This window comes from Rhipicephalus sanguineus, chromosome 4 (assembly GCF_013339695.2).
Source record: "Rhipicephalus sanguineus isolate Rsan-2018 chromosome 4, BIME_Rsan_1.4, whole genome shotgun sequence".
Classification (NCBI taxonomy): domain Eukaryota; kingdom Metazoa; phylum Arthropoda; class Arachnida; order Ixodida; family Ixodidae; genus Rhipicephalus; species Rhipicephalus sanguineus.
Genome location: NC_051179.1, coordinates 152,436,022 through 152,458,129, shown reverse-complemented (window position 1 = coordinate 152,458,129; position 22,108 = coordinate 152,436,022). Strand labels below are relative to the sequence as shown.

Sequence of the window (22,108 nt, the reverse complement as noted above, 5' to 3'; positions counted from 1 at the left end):
CCGGTAGCTATTTCCCTCTCCTGCCATGCTGTTCTTCGCCCCTCTCTCTCCCACGCCATACATACGTTGACGTGCGAGAGAGGGGGGAGGCGAAGAAATTTATTGAGACCCCGAGGAAATGGATCATGCGCTTATGAACTTGCTTGGCAACCAATACAAGTGCACTTGCCAGGAACCCACTACGCTATAAATCGTTGTAATTTTTGAGAAGTAGGGAAGCAGGCAATGTGCCATTTTTCGTCATTCTACGGAGAGCCGTGGTACCTGCTAAACGCATGTAAGACATTATGCGCACTTTGTTAATGCTGTGCCTGATGACGATGAAGAATTATGGCGGAGCCCTTTGTAATGGGTTGGAAGCATTCAACAACCTTCTCGTTGCGCAATTCGCATTGTGCGACGCCTGGTTACAGAATTCGCGTTTTGCGACGCTTGGTGCTTATTTTACTCTTCTACCACGCTATATTGCACATGGTAATGTGGTTCCTTCTCGACATGAAGCCTGTATAGGGTCTTTTTGCAAGGCAGTTTCAAGCACCGGCAGGGCTCAGAGGTGAAATACTGGGCTCCCACGCAGAGGGCCCAGGTTCGAACCTCGTTCGATCCTGGAATTCTTTTCCTATTTCGTTTTTTTTTCTCGATAGTGGTTACGGACAGCGGCGGCGCACAACTACGGCGCCAAAAACGGCCGCTGAAATGATCTCATAAGAGCTTTCGCTGTAAAACCAGACACAAACTTACAGGCGCAAAACACACAACATACAAGAGACCTAAACGCAGATTAGAACAGAACTCGTCCCCTCTACTGCTCCCCGCGCGTTCGTGCGTACGCCATTGCAGCGGGAGTCAAAGTAGACCAGAGGAAGAAGAAGCGACAAAGTGCGTATAAATGAAAGAAAAAAAGGAAACAAAAGAGAGCTAGACGTGGTCCCTCGGGTCTTCTTCTTCTTTACCTCCCAGCGAGGGTCCTTATCTTTTCCCACGACGGAGACCAGGCACGGCACTGCTGCAGCAGGGACGCGGCTGCGCAGCGTCGTCGACGTGGAAGCACCCATGCGTGCACTCGGCGGTGGCGGTGGTAGCACACAGCGTGTACGCAGAAGAGGCACGTACTGCGTCCGATGCGCCTTCGCCTCCCTCTCTTCGTTGCCCCCCCACCGAAGTTAGCCCTGAGGTGTGACATGCCGCTACAGGTGCCACAGCGGAGAGCGTTGATCAAAAAAAAAAAAAAAAATCTCTACGGAGTGGTGGCGAAGTCGCGCAACAAGCTTCACTCTTATACATGCTTCTCCTCTCAAGCAGTGAGACCTTACTTTTAAAGGGAGACTAAAGAGCAAAACGATTGTTCTCATATTAGTACTCTTTCACGACACCAAAAACGCCACGCTTGCTGCGAGAAGACGCTTAGTAAGCGAGAAAACACGCAAAAACAGAATGTGGGTGTCGACGCCACCTTGAAGTTTCCGCACCATTCGCCGTGACGTCACATGTTTTGACGGCGCCTACTATAGGGACTACGTGGTTCCTAATCGGTAAAAATGAAGTACATTGTCGTCTGAGGGGGGCATATACTTAACATACCAAGTTTGGGGTAATTTTGTTAAGCCAATGGCGCCAAAATACGATAAATACACTTTCAAATCCGTGAAGTCACGCGGGGAGATTTTGGCGCGAAATTTAAAAATGAAACTTTGAACTTGATGTTCTCCTCTGTTAATAAACCAATGATGGCGAAATTAACGACATTAAAGTTCTCAGAGCACAACTTATCGATCTAAACCGATTCATTGTTTCTCTTTAGTGTCCCATTAAATCAACTGTTCAGCCCACGCTCCTGTGCGTATTACAATTAAATCTATCGAACAAAGGTCAAGGGAACTGTACCTTTACTTCACTATTGTTTTTCTTGTCTTCGTTTGTTGAGAGTGACACACACACACACACAGACGGAAACTCTGATGTCTGCATTCCCTCTGGCTTTTATGGAATGTGATTGCCCCTGCTTCTTCGTTTGTTTGTTTTTTTGTGCCTTAAATTTTTCGCCGAGTTGTGTGAGTTGCGATAACGAGCACCGACTGCAGGCTTACGAAGACGGAGAGAAAGGAAGTTTGTTTGGTAGAATGGTCGGCTCGAGTAAAGCATCAAGTAAAACTGCCCCGAGACGGAACGTGGGAAGAGACAGGGCTGACGTTTCGAGTAGAGCACTTCTCTTCATAAACGCTGGTTCCAAGCGACGTTCCCTGTTCAACCATTTCTCATCACGAGGAGCTTTCATCTTCATTTCTCTGCGTTCTAATGCACTGCCTATCGAAACCCGAAAAGTCCTTCCTCTGTTCTCAAATGCCGGCGGCGTTTACATTCCAGCGGGCAGCTAAATAACCATGCCGCCTCCGAAATGGAATTTCCCCCGAGCGCGTGACCACAATCTCGCTCACAACAGGCAAGGCGTGTGCCACGCCTGTTTACTCGTTTAACCCTCGCGCACGTTGTTCTACTCATTCCGACGGGCACGTACCGCCGCCGTGTCAACCAAGCTGACAGGTCACCAAAACCGCCCGACGGCACCGATGTTCCACTCCTGCGCCGTATAGACGCAACAAGCGAACTCGCGCATGCCACAACAGCGTCGCACACATGCTGTGGACGAGCGCGTACAAAGCCCCGAAGTTCAGTCTTCTGACCACGTTAACGGCCGCGCCTGCCGACAACAACGCTCCGCGCCCGCGTCGGCAGACTCTCATATACTATACGTAACACACGGCTGCTTCGATAATAAATTTCCCCGGCCACATCCGGAGGAGCCTTCGCAGCCTCTCAAAGCGGACGCTGAACAGACGCTATCAGACGCAGCGCATTACTACACTACTACAAGAAACAACGTGTAAGCATAACACGGCGGGCAAAGAAACAAGGTGACGCGCTCGCTGGAGGGGAATCGCGCATGTACCGCCCAGCCGACGAGAAAGGCCAGACCTCGCCCGCGATAACATCGTGAACGGCAACAACATCGAACCCGGCTGCGGGCAACGCGCGCACAGGGCCCCCTGCACTGTTTTCTTTTGTCTTGCATTTCAATTTAACCGGCGCGGCGGCTTCCACCCCTCTCTGGGCAGCGCTGGGCAAACTTCGGTTCAAAACCGGCCTCGCCCGTCGAGCGAGATTTCCCAACCCCAACTCCTCCTTTCAGCTCGCCTTCACCTGAGGCGCCACCACCTCTTCGTTCTCTCGGCAGCGCACTCCTTCCCCTCCCCCCCCCCCTCTCCCCCGGCACACACTTTTGCGGCAACAACGCAGCGCACCTCGAAACAACGCGAGCGACCCTGACAAAAGCGACGGTGTACCGCCGCGCGCGAGCGCCTTTTGTCTTCGGCTCGAGCCACCAAGCGACGCGCTCAGCGCGCCTCGGGCACGCAAGCATTCTTCGAAGCGCCCAACGAACCACGACCGCGTATACACACACTAACCTAGCCTTGCCCGCGTTCTGCTCGTTAATCCGTTCCACAAGGCAGCAGTTGGATGCAGTGCGGGGCTCATCCGTAAGCGCGTGTCGGCTCCGAGCCCGGGGCTTCAGACTCGAGCCGGCATACCTCGGTCTTGGCTCGAAGCCAGAACTCTACGAAGGGCCTCGCTCCAGTCCTCGGATCTGAACCTTGCGCGAAAATAGGAAGTTCCTCGCGGGCACCGAGACAAAAATGTTTACGTGCCGGCAAGTAGACGCATTGTTCGTCGTTCTCATCGCCGTGCGAGGAGTACGGAAGGACCGCTGCACACAACAAAACAATGAAAACGTAAGGAACGAGCCGCCTTGATTACTGCCATGTGCCATGACTAGCGGAGAAAGTGCTAACGGAATGCTATTCCGTCGATCAAAGACGAGCCAGACCTGCGGTTTCCAGTAATGCGGGATATGCTCTGCGCCTGCGTAAGCTAATACTAGCACAGCTACACTAGCTTGTGAACTAGTTATGGTTCCTGCACTTGAACTGTTGCCGCTACGTTTCGACCAAAATGTACCTACAGCACCTCGTGCCCGCAACACGCTTCAACCGCCACAAACACGATAAAATATGCTCAAACGTTCAACATTGAATTGAATTGAAAAAAAGAAACGCACAAGCATGCATCTTTGTCTCCTCTCTACACCTTCAAGAGATCAAAGCCCCAAATGCGACTGCTCGACGGTTCGCGCCGGCTCCCAGCCACGCTGCACCGAACTTCCCGCAACCACCGAGCGAGCGGCACGCGGTCTGGGCCTCGGGGCGCAATCCGAGAAACAGGAGATGCACAACTCGCGGCCCAGCTAGTGGGGGTGGAGAGAGCCACACGAGAGCGTGCCTGGCGCGCTCCTTCATAATTCGATAGCTCGTCGTCGCACGCCTGCCGACGTTGTTTCGGAGCAACCACGGAGCACGCACTGCGTAGAGGAAGAAGGCACGCGGCGCACACGTACGCATGAACCCGTACAGCCCAGTCGTCGTATACCACGAAAGCAGGCCTGCGCGTTCGTAAAAAAAAAACAGAAAAGAAAAGAATGCCGCCGGAGAAGCGAGCATACGTGCATGCAGGCTCTTTATGATGCGAAGCCATCTGTTCCCGCAAGGCACACAGACTGCACGCGCCGAGAGAGCACGACGTCGCTTTTAGCTCGGGCGCACGACAGCGGAGAAAGCGCGGCAGACATGGCGGCGGCCGTGAAGACGCGTCGTCGACGTGGAATGGAATGCCGAGCGGTGAAAAGAGAGAATATATCAGTGAAGAAAAGCGTCGCGTGTGTGAAAGAACCAGCTTTGACAGACTGCGGAGAGCAGCTTGAGCGAAATCCTTTGGAAACGAGAGAACGTGGAATATATCCGGTGTCCCTTTGTTGTAACGGCACGCGAGACAAATATAACGAAAAAAAAAAGCAAGGAACGGAAAAAAAAACAAAACAAAGTTTGCAAAGCGAATGCAATCTAAAGGACAACGCAAATAAAAAGAAATTTAGGGCAACTTATATGCACGGTACCTAAGCGTGCTTTTCGCGATAATAATCAATCAATCAATCAATCAATCAATCATTTATTTAACGTGCCCAGGAACAACCGTAAGGTCTTTGTGCAGGCGCACGCAAAAAAAACAATAAAAATAAACTATGCAATACAGACAGTCTTCAGAAATAAAAAGAGCAAATACACGTAGACAAAGAGAAATGAACACAAAAGGGGAGGAGTAAAATAAGACAACACGAGAAATATTGAAGGGGAATGAAAAATTAGATTGCATATATACAACTATGCGGAAAGGCGGAGAAGGGAAGACTTTGTACATTGTGCCATACTATGTCAAAACAGTACAAAGCTCGGATAAAAACAATGATTGTGGACTATGAAAAATGTCAAGATCAAGAAAATTAACATTATAGAGACTTTGTATTCTGTGAACGGTAGAGTGTTGGAAGAAGCAGGCGGGTACATGAAACAATAATAATTTATTATTATTATTATTGTTATTATTATTATTACTACTACTACTACTACTATTATTATTATTATTATTATTATTATTATTATTATTATTATTATTATTAGCGCCATAAATTTTTTTACTCCAGTCCACATAAGCAAAAGCAAGAGAAATTCTTTAGCATTACTTTCATTAACTTTCATCGTCAACGTTAGCCCACGTACTAAATAGTGAATACGGCAGCCAACAGTGCTAGCAGCAACAAATAAACGGTCGCTTTAACACAAACTCTGACACTCTTTCGCTTTCTCCCTCCTAATGCTATATCGCGATATTAATAACAGCAGTACAAATAAGAAAAGCGCACTACACACGCTTGCTACGCAGGGAGAGGCGACTCAGCCGCAGGGCAGCGCACAACCTTAACCGCCGATCAGAGCTATCTTATTGCGCCCGCAGGACCACGTCCCATCGGTTGCTGCCTTCACGCTGAAGCTGGGAGAAAGGAAACAGAAAAAGTGTGCGGAGAAAAATAATATCGCCGAGACAAAGGAAGAACCAAGTCGGGGGCAAGTGTTCGGTCAAGCGGCACGAGCGACAACGCCCGATCTCGCCGTCGACGAAGAAGAAGCGAGAGGAGAGACGTGACGAGATTCGCGAGAAGCGCCACCCCCCCCCCCCCCCCACTCCGCAGACTCAAAAACACCTACGCTTATATATATAGCCAGTGATGGCTAAGGATAAGTCGTTGATGGAATCCAATGCCTCGGCGTTGATCCCTGCATCCACCCATTCGCCTCGGAAGGTTAGGTAGCTCTATACAACTCAGTCGATCGTTTATCCCGCACTGCATTACGGTGAAAGACTGGATATAACCTCATAGGATGAGCAAGCTCACAGTCGGGACATTATGACGCAAAACAAGGCCAGTTAGTGAGAGGAAGCGCCAATGCGGAAAAGTGTCACTCAGCTCGCTCTTGGCGCCTCGTCAATACAACACACTTAGGACCGCTGAGTTCGTGAACTACAGACGACCGAAGGTTGCAAGGTATCCCAAACACACCAAGCTAAATTAATGCGGAGTGCAATGCGACTCGTCTTTACTTGCCAGGCACATAAAGACAAAAAGTTTCGTTCGTCCCCAGTTACACCCGAACGAGGAGCGCGGCGCTCTATAACAGAATGATGCTCAATGTCGCGAAGCTTCCTTTGAAAATGCACGAAGGACAAAGTTGCAGGAACTATATATGCTACCACCGTCACCGCACTTGTGGGGCGACGCGTCAACGGGCCCTGCGTCGCGCTCGTCCAAGAGCAGCCACGATAGCCAGCAGATGGCAAATAAGAGCAAATTACGAGCGTGGGAAGATGCGCGTCTCGCTTATCCGTTGCATCTTCACATGCAGCCTCACCGTAACTTTTGTTGGTGTCTTTTGAAATGATCGGTTTAGATCGATAAATTCTGCTCTGAGAACTCTAATGCCGTTAATTTCAACATCATAGGTTTATTAATAGAAGAGAAAATCAAGTTAAAAGTTTCATTCTTAGAAATCTCCACGCGTGACGTCACGGATTTCAAAGTGTATTTATCGTATTTTGGCGCCATTGGCTCAACAAAATTACCCCAAACTTGGTACGTTAAGCTTATGGCCCCCTCAGAGAACAATGTACTTCATTTTTACCGATTAGGAACTACGTAGTCCCTAGTAGGCGCCGTCAAAACATGTGACGTCACGGCGAATGGTGCGGAAACTTCAAGGTGGCTTCGCCACCCACATTTTGTTTTTCCGTGTTTTCTCGATTACTAAGCATCTTCTCGCAGCAAACGTGGTGTTTTTGGTGTCGTGAAAGAGTACTTTACTAATATGAGAAAAATCGTTTTGCTCTTTAGTGTCCCTTTAAAGCAGGCTTTAAAGCATAGGACCACATTATGGGTGCGTTTACATATGTGCCGCCGTGCTGGACTGCTAACGTTGCTGGTTCGTATTCCGCAAATAAACGACTGCAAAGTACGGATGAGCTCGTCATTTTGAGGTCACGACAAGCAAAACTGGGAAATCAGTCGAGTAAACCACCGAGGTGGTAACACCACTGAATTAAGGGAAATCGTCTTGGCCTGGATGGACGGATGTTAGAAGCGTCCGCTTGAATCGGAGTGACGGCAAGTGCCACCAAGCTCTTTCATTATAGCTCTGTGTGATCTCTGTAGTTCGCAGCAAGCGCACCGTGGTTATGGTGCACTGGAATGCACACATCCTTAGCTGGTATAGTGGAAGCAGTCACCGTCCCAGCGCACCATCCACACTAAGCTTAAGGGAGCAGCGAGTGACATTTACTTAACCGTATACACTTGAAGCTGGCGAATTAAACGCCGACCGACGCTGTCGACGACACCGTGGGACTGGCAGTGACGATCCCATCACGTTACCATGGCAATAACGAGATAGTTACCGGGGCGGAGCTTCTGGCACATGTACTCCTGCGCGAAGTATAGTCCGTTTTGGCGAGCGCTTCGTGCCACTGTGGAAAGCGATGGCTGCCATGCATAAGCGTTAGATACCACTGACGTAGCCCGGAGGCGGGAGGGCTAAAGGTTCAAACTCCTCCCCCCTCCCCAGATTTTTGTTCAATTGTGCGTGCGCATATATACACGCATGCACACAGCAAACACATACATTGATTAGCGGTACACATACGTTATTGGTAGCACTGTAGCCTTCGATGCATTGTCAAGTAATCCTGGCCGCGAATGTACAAGTTTGGAGTGCATAAACAAAAAAAACAAGCGAAAGAGAGAAGTGGGGAAAATCAGTCCCGCCGGTGCGGACCCCGAACAGGGAGTCCCGGATGGGCCGTAATAGTGAGAGCTGCGCAATACCCCGACTGTAAGCGACGAAGCTACAGCGGCGCGGTCGAAATGCCTTCGGAGGCAACGGCCCTTCCCCAGGCGACAACGTGACGCCGGGGCGCCGGCGTGGTATCGTTGCGCCGCCGCCGCGTCTCCAGCCCTTTGACCTTTTCTAAAGCTGCGGGGCTCAGTGTATAGCTCGTGCGTCAGTAATCGGAACGCAGGGCGTAGCCTCGCGAACCGCTGTTTGCCAAACGGGGGGTGTGGTGACCGTGCTTAACGAAAGCTTTCTTTCCCCTTTTTTTCAATACGCTACCCGAAAAAAAAAAAAAAAAAAGAGCGCGGCTCACGCGAAACAATCAGACACGTCGGAGAATTAAAGAAGAAGTGAAGGCGCGCGGAGAGGGGGACGACATGCTAACGCAAGTAGGGGAACATTAAAATTCAATTAATGAATGAATGAGCTGGTTAAAATTGAATTTAACGTCCCGAAGCAAGCTATAACGACTACAGGACACGCCATCGAGGACGACCCTGAGTTAACCTTGGACGATAATACCTGCAGCGCCTTAAGTGGCGCCAATGCTCACTCACTACGCGAAATGTTTGACGCACGTTGCGCCTCCGTTAGAAATGAAAAGAATCGAACCTTCCGCGAATCATACGATTCGCCCCGGCGTAATAAACGGACAGGTTAAACACTGGGTGAACCTGCATGCCCTTGGCATGAACTTTATCGCTGGTACCGGCGATACTTTCCTACTGCTCGTCCTCAGTGCGGAAAAGAACGATCGACAAGAAACAAAAAGTATTATTATTATTATTATTATTATTATTATTATTATTATTATTATTATTATTTCACATGAAAACATCTATAAATGCATAAAAGACAGAAAATAGAGGTTAGCCTTAGAAATGCCACCGAAAGAACACGACGCCTGATTAGCCCACAGGAAGGGGTGAATGGAAATGTAAGATGAAGATGGGAAGAGAAAAAAAGAGGAAATTACTGAATGAGAGGAAACAGGGACGAAAACGTAAGAGAAACCGGAACGAAGACACTGCTGCGTCATATAGGGTCAGCCCGTCGGTCGAGCCGGCGAGTTCGGCTGGGCGACTGTCGGTTGAGGCCTCCTTTGTGAAAACGGCTCAGACTTTTTTTTCTGGGTCGCCGCCGTGGAAAGCATAAGGAGAAGAGCCGACGCCGCCGGATACAGTCGTGCGCGCGTTAAAGGAGGACGCTTTATAAGAGAATGACCTCCGCAACCCCCCCTCCCCTTTCCATTCTTTACCAAAAAAAAAATAAAAGACGGTGCAGCACAGACCGAGACGAGACGAGGTGTCAATGCACGGACGACCCGTACTAACTGAGCCTCAAAAGCGCGACGCTATACGTGCCGTGCCGCCGCCGCCGTTCGACATTCAGGGCTGTCTAGCGAGATACGAGCGCATCCCGTTTCACATTTCGCCATATCGCATACGCGCACACCGGGGAGCCGCAGTGCTCTCTTAAAATGCCATGCAAAGACTCGCCGAGATTCGTTTCGGGCCGCCGTAGCGTCTGCCTTTTTGAAAAGTTTAGTCCAGTCACAGAACTCGGCTGAACTGAAGTTGCCCGGTTTGTTGCTTTGGCCGAGAAGACCGCACTGGCCTGGGCCTCTTTCGCGACATTTAAAGGGACACCAGAAACGATTGCTCTCGTATTAGTAAATCGCTCTTTCACGATATCGAAAACGCCACGCTGGCTGAGAGAAGACGCTTGGTGAGCGAGAAAACGCGCACGAAGAAAATGCGGGTGGCGACGCCGCCTTGAAGTTTCGGCACCAGTCGCTGTGACGTCATAGATTTCGACGGCGTTTACTATAGGGCCTGCGTAGTTCCTAATCGGTAAAGATGAAGTACAATGTATTCTGAGGGAGGCAGAGACTTCGCACACACTTCCAGGTAATTTCTTTGAGCCAGTGCGGCCAAAATACGAAAAAAAAACAACCCTGAAATGCGTGACGTCACCATCGGAGATTTTAGCAGGAAACTTAAAGGTGAAGTTTTTTACACTGTTTTTATCGTATACTAATAAACCTATGGTGGTGAAATCAACGAAACTAGTCTTTCCAGGGGATATTTATCAGTCTAAGTTAATTTATTCTTTCACTTTAATGTCCCTTGATGCTTGTTAGGTGCCCGCCAGTCATTGACGACACCTTGTGATACCATGAGTCAGACCCGTAGCCAGGCATTTTTTTCGGGAGGGGGGGGGGGGCACTTGCTGAAAGCCTTGACTATTTGAGAAAAACGCCTATTTTCATTATTTATTTTCGATAAAACACCATGTGTCATCAAAATTTCGGGAAAAAGGAGAACCGCCCCCCCCGCCCTGGCTACGGGCCTGCCATGAGTGCAAAACGTCGATGAGATCCACTTATCAGGAGTCTTTTAATCTCACCTACATGTCTTCGTGCAGCCGGAAAAATACCACCGAACCACATCATGAGCAGGTGACCTAGCTTTGTACTTTTTTTCACACTGGCTGGCGTTCATTCGCACTCCACTGAATCTGCAGCTCACCTGACGTCCCCGAAATAGCAAAGCTTTTGTTTGATGACATTGGCTTTGAAACAAGATTTGGAATTAATCTCTCTTACGAACGAGACATTGGATCGTCTGGCTGTCCATAGGATTGTTAAAAGAATACTTTGTAACAACCACTAAGCCGAATTAATGCTCCGAAATTCTGCGCCTGTCCACAAAACACAAGAATTCCAAACAGAACCACAATGAAATGTGTCTAAATGCAAGTCACCTAGTGCCATTCAGGTCGCACTGAAATTTCTAACGAACAGAAAGAAATGGTCGCTGAATGAACCTTCACTTCAAAGGAGATACAGCAAACAGTAAGTGAAATAAGGGCACTTCCTCTGTTCAGCAACACAGCAACGCCTTGAACTTCGAGCACAGATGCACAGAAATGCTTGATTACAAAGCATAGGAAACGAGCTTTGCAATCAACTCATGAAATACCCCAATAGTTTCATGCTTTGCCACTGCTCAGTTACCTCCGTTAGATTAAGCGACATGTCCTGCTCTACCTCCTAGACCTGCGAGCCAAATGGCAGGCTTCACAGTTGCTTGTATGTCACAAGCAACATGTTATAGAAATTCTACAAACGAACAGGAAGCCACAGCTAGGTGACAGAAGAAACCAGGCGCAGGGCACAAATATAGTTCTTGTATGAAAGTATGGCACGACTAGTGTAGGAACTTGGAACTCTAGTAACATACACTGCCATGGTCCTAGAAACAACTTTGCGATCTTTACATAATCAGAATAAAACACACTAAGAAACTGATATTGCGCAAGTGAGCAACAAGCTAGTCGGAAGTGGTTTCAGTGATGTCGTATTAGGCACAGCCAAACAAATAACAGGAAAATGTGAGTTACAATACCAAAAAAGGTTTTCAATATTGCCATGAGGCAGAGTTTTGACTTCACTATTACTAGCTGTTATTTGTCGCAACTGTTGTTACTGAGCTGAATGCTGGCAAGACACAGAACAAGTTATGAGATGAAATGGCAACCCTGATAGTGCTAATGAAGTAAGCCACAGGAGGAAACTACCCTTCCCTCATGAAATGTCTCACGCACGGCCTACACAAAAAAACATGCCATCTCATGAGAACCTGCTGCTTCAACACAGAGCTCGATTTGTTCTGAAGTACACAAAGGAATGCCGTTTTGTAACTGCTCTAAAGCTAGGTTCCAATGCAATAGAAATTTGGATATGCTCAAGAGATATGCACACCTGTGGCCACTGTAGTCAGCAAAATGCATTGATACAACTACACAACTACATTGATAAACATACTGATACACGGTCAGTGAGTGAAAGGCTATTTTTTCAAGACATGTTGCGGGACAAAGCTGCCACTGGCCTCATCAAATTTTTCAAAAGGAATAAAATTATAACCACAGGGAAAGTAATAATTTCCTGGGCTTATGTATATAAAATGGATGAAACATTTAGAAACCTGGTGATAGCCCGTAATTACAGATTTGAGATTACATACCTAGTGTCAATCGTGTTAAGCATGAATATTATAGTGATGAAAGGAAAAGTGACAAGAAGGCTAGGAAGATCAAAAGAATCATAACTAGAGGGGAAGAGAAGTATGAACAAGAAGTCATTTGTTGAGTTGTCTTTTTTTTCACAATCACTATAAAAAATTATTAACACCTAAGCAAACATAACACTAATGTTGTATGCGTTAATGTGTGCTGCAAACAGTCGTGATGCCAATGTGTAATCACGCCACAATTTCACAGTTCCCAAGATGCCAGAGCTTCCACGTGCTGTCATCCTTCAAGCTGCGTTAGTTTTCTCACAATTGTTGTACCTACTCGGTCCACCCACAAGATATACAACCTGGGCCTTCAACAACCTAGCAGCATTTAGCAGAGCAAAAGGAAATCTACAGCAAAAGATTACCCTGATAGATCTTGACGACTGCAATAAATGGTGTATTGATATTAAATCACGTAGATATGCCACATAAATGCATTCTTCTGCTTTCTTTTCTAGAGAACAACCGGAATTCAGTCGTTGCTGCAAAGCTGTGTCGAATCCAACGGACTAGTCATACATAAATATTATGTCATACTAAGTCAATGTGCTAACTTTCAAGCTGGTACAGCCAGCACATTTGTAACATAAAGGAAGAGCTTTTGTAGCTTTATGCAATTTTGTCGAGTAATTTATCCGCCAGTCAGTAGTGACAATGCCAACCAACATGCACAATTGAATGAGAAGGGCTTGCGAGCAAGAAAGCGATAAATTCTGCACTGCACTTGGAGCAACTCCTCTACTTGTGAAATGTTACTAATAAGAAATGGCCTAGTGCGTATTACAGTGCAATCCTTCAACTTCATAAGGATAATCCACCTGTTGCAAAAACAAATAAACGCTAAAGACTTGAACTGGAAGCATTTTTGCACAATGCCTAATCATCTTCTATCGAAATTCATCATGGAATAACCTCAAGAGCCGAGAAGAGCTCCAAATTATTCCCAGTGACATTTATGTCATAAAGCTCAAAACCTTCGGCTGCACAGAATGAAAAAAAAAGCTATGCGGTTATTCTGAGCAAGTTAGAAGCAAGGGAGAAGAGGGAATGTGAACTTATGTGAAGAATTTTGTGGCAAGAGATGTTGGGGAACAGATATGTTGAAATGAATTCTACAATACCAAAAAAACATATGCACAGAAATGTCCATGTCGATGCAATATTTGTGCACATATTCTACAAATGAACGAAACAGCCAACAAGATGGTCGTCCCACAGGTGCAGCTGCACGCCACATTTCTGGGTTAATCCATTGTAGCATTGTAGCATGAAGAAAGGACCATAGGCAGTCATTACTCACCTTCAGCGGCCTGACGACCGTGACCGTCTCAATCGTCGTCGGCGCCATTGCGGGGGCCTGACTCTCCTGTCGATCATGAAAGATACAACAGAATAACATCAATTTAACCAATAAAAACTTGCATAACAATATAACTACATGCATGTTTTTCATTCAGTAATACTACAACAGAGTTACAATATAAAGTTTCCTTTAGGTTTAAGAAAATGGCATTTCAAATGCTGCAACACAAGCCTTGAATGCAAAGTAAATGCTTACAGATCTAGTAGCTTTACTGTGCGATGAAAAGTGGTGTTCCGGTAAGTATTGCATATGTGCCTCCTAAATAAACTTTCACAGTGCTACAAGGTCTGAGTACTCTTGCTTATGAGCTTTCAAAATACATCTCTCGAAATGGCAATAATACTTCTTTCATCCTATACTGTAAGGGGGGGGTGACACAAGGTCAGTATGTCATCTGTGGCATTTTTGGAAACTAATAGGAAATTTACCACGAAGTCACTACAGCACACAACTTGACCTTGACGATAGCATGCTCCTGATCTGGCCACCAGATAATCCCAGTAAGGTTTCAACAGCAATCCATATATAAGACAACAAATGACCCCTTCCATGACTTTAGACAAGCAATTAAGTTATGTCGTTTAGCAAAATGTCCCTTTATCTATGGTAAGACACACTTTGTATTCCACAAAAGTTGAAATGGCTATCTGCAAAGATGGCAATTCTAGAAAGCATGGACTCATCCAGGCTACATCCACAAGAAGTTACATGCTGCATAATAAAGTAAGTTAACTAGAAAGCAGCAACATGCTTCACTAACTGATGCGAAGAGGCTGCCATGTGTGGCAAACACAGTAAGGAAATGGCCATATTATTCTTGCAAAACAGAGCTATCAATGCTCATTATCAGGAGCTGCATAGAGTACAGACTGACAGTAAAAAGAAAAGCAGACCAGATTTACAAGAACTACAATGCATGCATGTGGTACTCTCAAGCACATGGCCATGTGTTTCATTGAATACGCACAGAAAAAATACAGATGAAAAGTGTATCATTACTACTGTCTTCAATCAGGGTGCATAAAAACTGTAATGGAGTATTCGGACAAGTAGATTCTGGATTTTACCAGTGACCAAAGCGTCTGCCCAACCTCGTGTGCACCTAATGTTGCTACAGGAAATGGCAACACAAGTGTCAGAGCCTAACACTAGACCGTAAATATCTCACATGAGTGAAGATCGTGAAACATGTCCTGCAAGTTCTCTAACGCAGCAGTTTAACAGCCAACCGAGGCATGTATTAGATGTATGGAAGCAAAACACCCTTCTACCCTCCAGTAGCGGTTCAACTGCCACAGTTTTGGTTGCACATTTCCTCAACTCACAATACTGCCAGCACAAGTTCCTACCTTTCAACTGGTTAATTTGTCATGTTTCACACACCACATTTAAACTTGTGTTACCAAGAGTCGGTGCCACTCGCATCATTTCAATCATCTTTTCGTGGTTTTAATTGCTGCATTTCCCAAGTAACAAATAGCAAAAGAATGAGTACGTGTGTAAAAAAAAACAAAAAGATCAAGCTGTGTTAGTATCCGACCGTCGCGTTTTCAGTTCCGTGTGAAATACCCCAGGCTTTCACAGCACGCACGCATACAGTCAATGCGCTGCCGACCGCGAAGGCGATCAGCCGGGGCCCACGACAGGTGGCAAGCCGCAATACGTTTACCATAAAAAGCGATTCTCTCGCGAAACTCCGCTGCCTGTTTCAAGCACGCGCTACACACAACTGACGATTTACCGAAGTGTTCCTCTTCAGAACAAGGCTATCCATGAAGGCAGGCTTCCCGGTTCTAACGAGTCAAGTGAGGCCGCGAATTTGGCTGGTCATGCGGCTTCTGAGTCACACGGAACTGATTCAGTGGTGGCGATCAGATTGTTGACCTCATGAGCGATGACGCCGCGATGGCATCTTCTCGATCTAGTTGTGCGGGTGACAGGGCGAACACGAACGCACAGAAAGAAAACTTCCCGGCAAAGCCCATTAGGCCACAGGCATTAACTTCGCATATGCTCGAGCCATTTCATTCTCCGCTTTTACGTTTCGCGCTGCACGGGAACGGCACATCGGCGAGCGCGGTGCTCTCGCATTCTTCGAAAGCGCGCGGGCGACTCCGCCCACAAAAACGAGCTCCACAAGTGCGGTTCCGTTTGACAGCGCAACGCGTTTTATGATCGAATCGACTTGTCAGCGGTACGAGACGCCGCCCAAGCGGCCCCTCGCACGTCACAGCAGTGAGGAGACGTGGGGATGCCCTTGATAAAGAAAAAGGAAATATACGGCCCGGGCCGACGGAGATATATCTCGCTTTGCCCGGGGTTCCCCGACGTTACTCGCGTAGGACAATCGATAGAGCGACGGTCGGACGCTGGCTGGCCCGCTACGCAACCGTCGAGGTCGAACAAGCCCCGGTCCGCAGCGGCGGAGCGCCCCGAAAGTAGCGAGCGACCCGCCGGGGTCCTGACGAATCGGGGGGCTGTCCCGGGCGCCCCGAATATAAAGCCTCCTGGTCGCTAATTTTGGCAACGGCACTTCCGTCGCGGGACGCGAACTCGAAGGATAAGCCTAAGTCGAAGTAACGCACGGCACTTCAGTCGCTGAATCGATTGCACGGCACACGGGACCGCGAAATGCCGCTGCCTGTATCGCTATGCACGCGACCCTAGCGAGACGGCATCCCACGGGGCGCTCTTCCCCACGACTGTCACGGGCAGCGGGCCGCCGAGACGAGGGACGCGTTCCGTCGGGGCCAGGCTTATCGCCAGCGCTACCACATTTTTACCTGGTGTAGCGGAGAAGCCAGGGCTTCCTAGGTGTTAGTCCAGCTTGATCGTCCAAAAAGTCCGTCGCGTCCGCGGCGTGCCCCTGGAACGACGTCCAGAGCACGACGAGCGTGGTGGCGGTGCTTCGTCGGTGTTGCTTCGCAGCTTCGCTGGCGTCAGTTGGGCCGACGAACAAGGCCGACGAGACGCGAAGCTCGCATCTCCGACCACCGACACATCACGGAGCTCCGCAACCGACGGGATCGGCCGGACGGAAAAACAAAGCGCATGCGCGAGGCGCGGCACATAGTTGCCGACACGCGGCGGTGGAACTGCCGCCGTTCGGTCACTTTTGGAGAAACCCCTACTCTTGCGAACGCGCCGTTGGTTTGGCGCGCTATTTTAAATCGCTTGATTGCCGAACGCGCTTCGCAAACGCAGTGCTGAAGAAATTACAACTGTAAGAAAAAAGAAATGCTGTATAAGTGTACTCATGTTAGCATTATACTATTATTTTCCACTGTCCTTGATGTTGTTTCAATTTAGGCGCCGAGAGCTCTTTTCTGTCCCCGTAAGGCAGGTAGAATGTTTTCCGAACGAGCGTTCGGAAAACATTCTACTTGCTTCTTATACTAAAAAATGGTTGAAAATGTCAAAATGAAGATGGTTAACCATAGTTGCACGCACTCGGGGATTTTGGCATCGCTCTCGCTTATCAGCGTTGCTGGAGGAGGGACTAACTTATTTAGTGGTTTCTCAGATCGAAGAATTTTGTTTACAATGTATACGCGCGTCATTGGTATCAACCACTGCAGGTTTAACCACATGCGATGAGGAGCTTTTTGTTGCGCCCTTAAAAGCTAGGCTGAGAAAAATCGGTTGTCAGTCTGTCACGTATCTCGGGAGCGCTTGCAAAGCGGAATGGAATCGGGAGAGAGAGCGAGGCGGGAGACTGTGGCGTCACTGCAAACCAACTTTATATGACACAACACTGCAAACAAGAAGTTAACACCAAAAATTTACATCAAAATGTAACGTTAGAAAAAGTGACGCTATAGCGCGCAATCTCTAAGAAATCGCAAAGCCTACAGGCTATGCTCAACTCCTATAGACTCCAAAGTCTGGCCACTATGGCGCCTCAGTCTCGCTACGCGAATCGAACGTTCTTACGGTTCGTGTTGCCCGTCGCCTCGATTCGATGCGAAGATCGACGCCCTGCCCAGTCGTCGCAGCTGCTGTTGACGTCTTGGGGTCGTCGTCGTCGATCCGCCGCGTCGCTAGTCTTCCTCGTCGCCGATCCTCCGGCCCTTCGTCGAGAACATCCGTCTCGTCCAGTTAGGCCTAACTCCTGGCCTCCCCTTGGTGCCACCGGGTCGAACTGTCGACGTGGCTCTCCGGTGATTGTCGGTGGGTCGCCGTCGTCTTGTCGAGCTTTGGTAGTGCTGCAGGTGCCACGAGAACTGCGTGCTGAGGCTGCCGCAAGCCCAGGACGCCTCGCTCGGTAGACCCCGAGGTCGACGGCCACCCTCCCGCGGCATGCACAACGCTGCCTCCAGAACTCAGCCCTGCCGTTCCCATCGCGGACGCGACGCTGGCTTCCACCAGCTTGCTCCTCGCCGACTCCACCGAACAATCCCCAACTCTTCTTCTGGGGTTCCGCACCTCAGTTCGGGTCGCGTGGCACGCGCCTTTCGCCGGCCAATGGCTTGCGTCGACGTGGCGGGGGGTGCACACCATCGGGTACTTTTCCATTCCCCGCACACCATCGACGCATTGCGCTGTCCGGCACGCGCCCCGTGCCCCTTTACTCATGACACAGTCTTTTTAAAGAACCCCCGACGCTAAAAGTGAAACCTCTAGATGTTAGTGTTGTTTGGTTGTGCTGTATATGTGGGAACTCCCGACCGATTATTAGTGGCGAATTTTGCCTTGTAAGCGTGAGTGCACCTTTCAGCACCTTGCGATATCGCCACTGGTATGACGTAGGTCAGGGCTTAGGCGTGCGCACAGGGGGGGCAGGGGGTGCGGCCGCCCCACCTAATAACCTAAGAGGGGGGGGGGGGGGCGCAAAATCTGCCCCATACATTGATCCCCCCCCCATAGTCACCTAAGAGGGGGGGGGCGCAAAAACTGCCTGTTCATTGACTTACAAGGGGGGGGGCGCTGCGATGAACCTTCGCCCCCCCCCCCTGATGGTGAACCCTGCGCACCCCTATGGGTCAGGGACCCCCGTTTGATGTTCCACGAGTAAAGAGAGTATTGTCGGCGTGACAGACAAGTCTGTGGGGCACACAGGATACCACGACTGACACCCAGGCCCGTAGCCAGGGAGGGGGGGAGCTAGACTCCCCCCCCCCCGAAATTTTGGTGAAATATGTGTTTTTACCAAAAATAATGAAAATAGATGTTTTTCTCGAAAAGTCAAGGTTTTCAGCAAGTGCCCCCCCCCTCCCCTCCCCCGAAAAAAATTCCTGGCTACGGGCCTGCTGACACCTACCAAGGGCGATTCGCCCCTCTCGCTCTGTTGCCGGGATGCAGTCAAGGTGTTTCTGGCTGCTTACGCAAAAAAAAAAAAAAAAGCTGCTTTAACAGCGGAGCTGTTTAAGCTGGAGCTTGGTCCCTGCGGTGTTGGCAAAAACCCGGCTTAGCAATGACGTCACTGCGCGTTGCCTAGCGACTACATGGCACAGATGCGCCTAGCTTCGCATAGTTTCGCGCAGCTGAAAAGGGTGGGAAAGGGAAGCGAAGGTCAGGGGGAGTGACGTGATGGCGCACTAGGGGCAGGATATCGCTATCGCTTTCAACTCCTAAAGGCGAAGCTTAAGTGTCCCCCAATTTTCGTATGTGCATGTATAGGCGCACACATGCAAAGGCACGCACGAACATTCATAAAGGGGGTATCTGACACCCCACCCTCTCGAAACACATTTCTGGGTACAATCAAACCCGACTATTTCAAACTCGGGTAAATCGAATAATCCTTTATATGGAACTATTTTCGTGCTCTACAATGCTTTAACGTCAACGCATCGGGAAATGTACGGCCACATTGAGCAAAAGTAGCCGGAGCACTTCATATATCGAACACCGGGCAGTGCGAAACGCCCCAAGAAGTTTGCTTTCCCTCAAGAGAAGTTCAATTTTCCTCACGGAAGAGATCTCGCCCGCACGAATTTGGCAGAGTGAGCGGTGCGATTAGCAGGGCGCCGCGCGCAGCGTGTTGGAACTACCGCTTGCCGTGACGAGCTTATCTCCCATGATTCCTGGCTGGCGCGCCCGTAGGCCAATGGTGCGCGGTCATCGGGTTTGCCTTACGTTCGCTTCTCCGCCCCCTTTGTTAACGCGATGGCTGCTGTGAAACGGAAGAACCTGCCATTCTCCGCAAAGGTCTCGACAATCAACGCAGTCAAACGTGGAGAAGTCTGATGTCGCCACCGCGTACAGCGTCCCAGGAAGCGTGCTGAGTGCGTGTCACAAAAGTCGCATAGGCTTAAGATTTCTTGCGCATAATGTCCTAAGGTATGCCATGAAAAGGAATTTTTCCACTGGCGCCAAGGGCGAACGTGCTATAATTCTCCTCTAGGAATGGCGTGCCGTAAGCGCACGTGCACCACTTAGTGTGTGTTAGCATCAGCCGTATGAAATATATCTCTATGTCCTAACATGGCTGGACCGTATAAGAACTGTATAGTGGCTGTTGACTTGTGTAATTTCAAAACTGTTCGCTCGGGAAGGTGGTCGCCTTTTTGGTTTGTGTTTGTATTTTTCCACTGGCCTCAAGGGCGAACGTGCTCGTAATTCTTGTCCGAGAATGCTGTGCCATAAGCGTACGTGCACCACTTAATGTTAATCGCAGGAAATATGATACGTCTATGCAGGCACGTAGCCAGGATTTTTTTTCCGGGGGGGGGGGGGCAAGGCCTAATTGTTCGAAAGAAAGTATTTCCATGGCAAAAATAAAACAAAAGTTGCCCGGGAATATAGAAGGCCGGACGAATTTCGGGGGGGGGGGGTGCCGGGTCCCCTGCCCCCCCCCCCCTTGCCTACGTGCCTGCGTCTATGTCCAAAGAAGGCTAGACCGCATACGAACTATATTGGCTCGTGTCTTATGTAATTTTAAAACGGTTGGCCCGAAAAGATGGCCGCCTGCAGAATACAAACCACAGAGTGTAGCATCCGAGCTACGTGTCTGATCGCAGGTTTTTCTTTTTTGTATTATTGAACTGCTCGCCGTGAAGATCACCGCCAGCAGAGTCTGAACCTTAAAGTCCTAACAAGGCTAGACCGTATACGAAATATAGTGGCTCGTGTCCTGTGTAATTTTAAAGCTGTTGGCTCGAAAAGATGGCCGCCTGCGGAATGCGAACCACCGCGAACGTAGCAACCGAGCTACGTGCCTGATCATGGGTTTTGTTTTGTGTATTATTGAACTGCTCGCCGCGAAGGTCACCGCCAGTAGAGTCTGAACCTTAAGACGTGCATCCGAGCTATGTGTGAGCTCACGTGCTTTTGTTTTGCAGATTATTGAACTGCTCGCGGCGAAGGCGACCGACAGCAGAGTTTGAACCACAGGACGTTGTATCCGAGCTACGTGTTAGACCGTGTGCTTACGTGACTGGTGTTTTGTGTGTGAGTTAATTGTTCTCCTGTGAAGGCCATCGAAAGTGAAGTGTGAACCACGGCAGCAACCAGTGCGTACGTAACCGTTTCAAGGTTGCATCGATACTACAGTGGAAGTTGAGATCGGCGGCTAGAGAAGCGTATAAAAAAGGGTCCGATCCTATACTTCGACAGTCTGCTCTGCGCCGGAGAAGAGATCTACGCTGGGCAACCCCTGGGACACAACGCAGCCACCCAACGGGACATCGTGGAGCCGCCGCTGACCCATCTCGCCAGCTTCGACGGTCGCTCATGAACGGCGCCGGTGTTGAAGGACTCTGCCGCGCCCGGTTACGTATGTCAATCGCTTGAACTTAGTGGACTGAGAACTCTAATTATTTGTTCAGCTCTTGCTGTTTGGTCATCCATCCGATATTGCTCATTGTCGCTACCAGTGCTGGGCAGTATCGAAGTTACATGTATTTTAGATACTATCTTAGATACGCCTTGGGTATCTTGTATCTCTCTCGCGATACGTCTCGCAAAACGTATATCTGTATCTGTATTTCCGATACATTGAAGAATGTATCGTGTATCTTAAGGTACAAGATACTGAGATCGCAGCACCACCATGCGAAACAAACTTTGGCTGAACTCCGCTTCTGAAGCTGATACTGCTGCCACTAAGTCACCAGAGCAAAACTAAAGGCAAGCGACATTATTTTATCTTTCTGCCAGAGTTTTCTGGCGAGGATAAGAACTGAGCTTTGAGCATCCCTGTTGGTGAAGCAGAGTCACATGGTGGCGCTCGCGCTGTCTCGATAGGACAAGCGCGCGAACGTCGCCGTCAAAAACAAGCCCGCATCGCTACCCTCGTTTACGCCCAGCCGACATTTTTTCTCGATTTTTTCCTTCGTTTTAGTTGTGTGAGTGCCATGACAATTGGGACTTAGCCACTGTCCTGTGACGCG

General features: G+C 49.0%; 1 protein-coding gene across 1 annotated transcript in view; it reads right to left on the bottom strand.

Annotated features, from left to right (window-relative positions):
- Positions 1–16,823, bottom strand: part of LOC119390808 (transmembrane protein 47) — a 106,801-nt gene extending 89,978 nt beyond the window's left edge. The window contains exons 1-2 of the mRNA XM_037658506.2: positions 16,559–16,823; positions 13,713–13,778 (exon numbers count right to left, since the gene is read on the bottom strand). Coding sequence (XP_037514434.1) covers positions 13,713–13,760 — 48 coding nt within the window. The 5' untranslated portion in view covers positions 13,761–13,778; positions 16,559–16,823. The remainder of the gene's footprint in view (positions 1–13,712; positions 13,779–16,558) is intronic.
- Between the last annotated feature and the right edge of the window lie 5,285 nt (positions 16,824–22,108).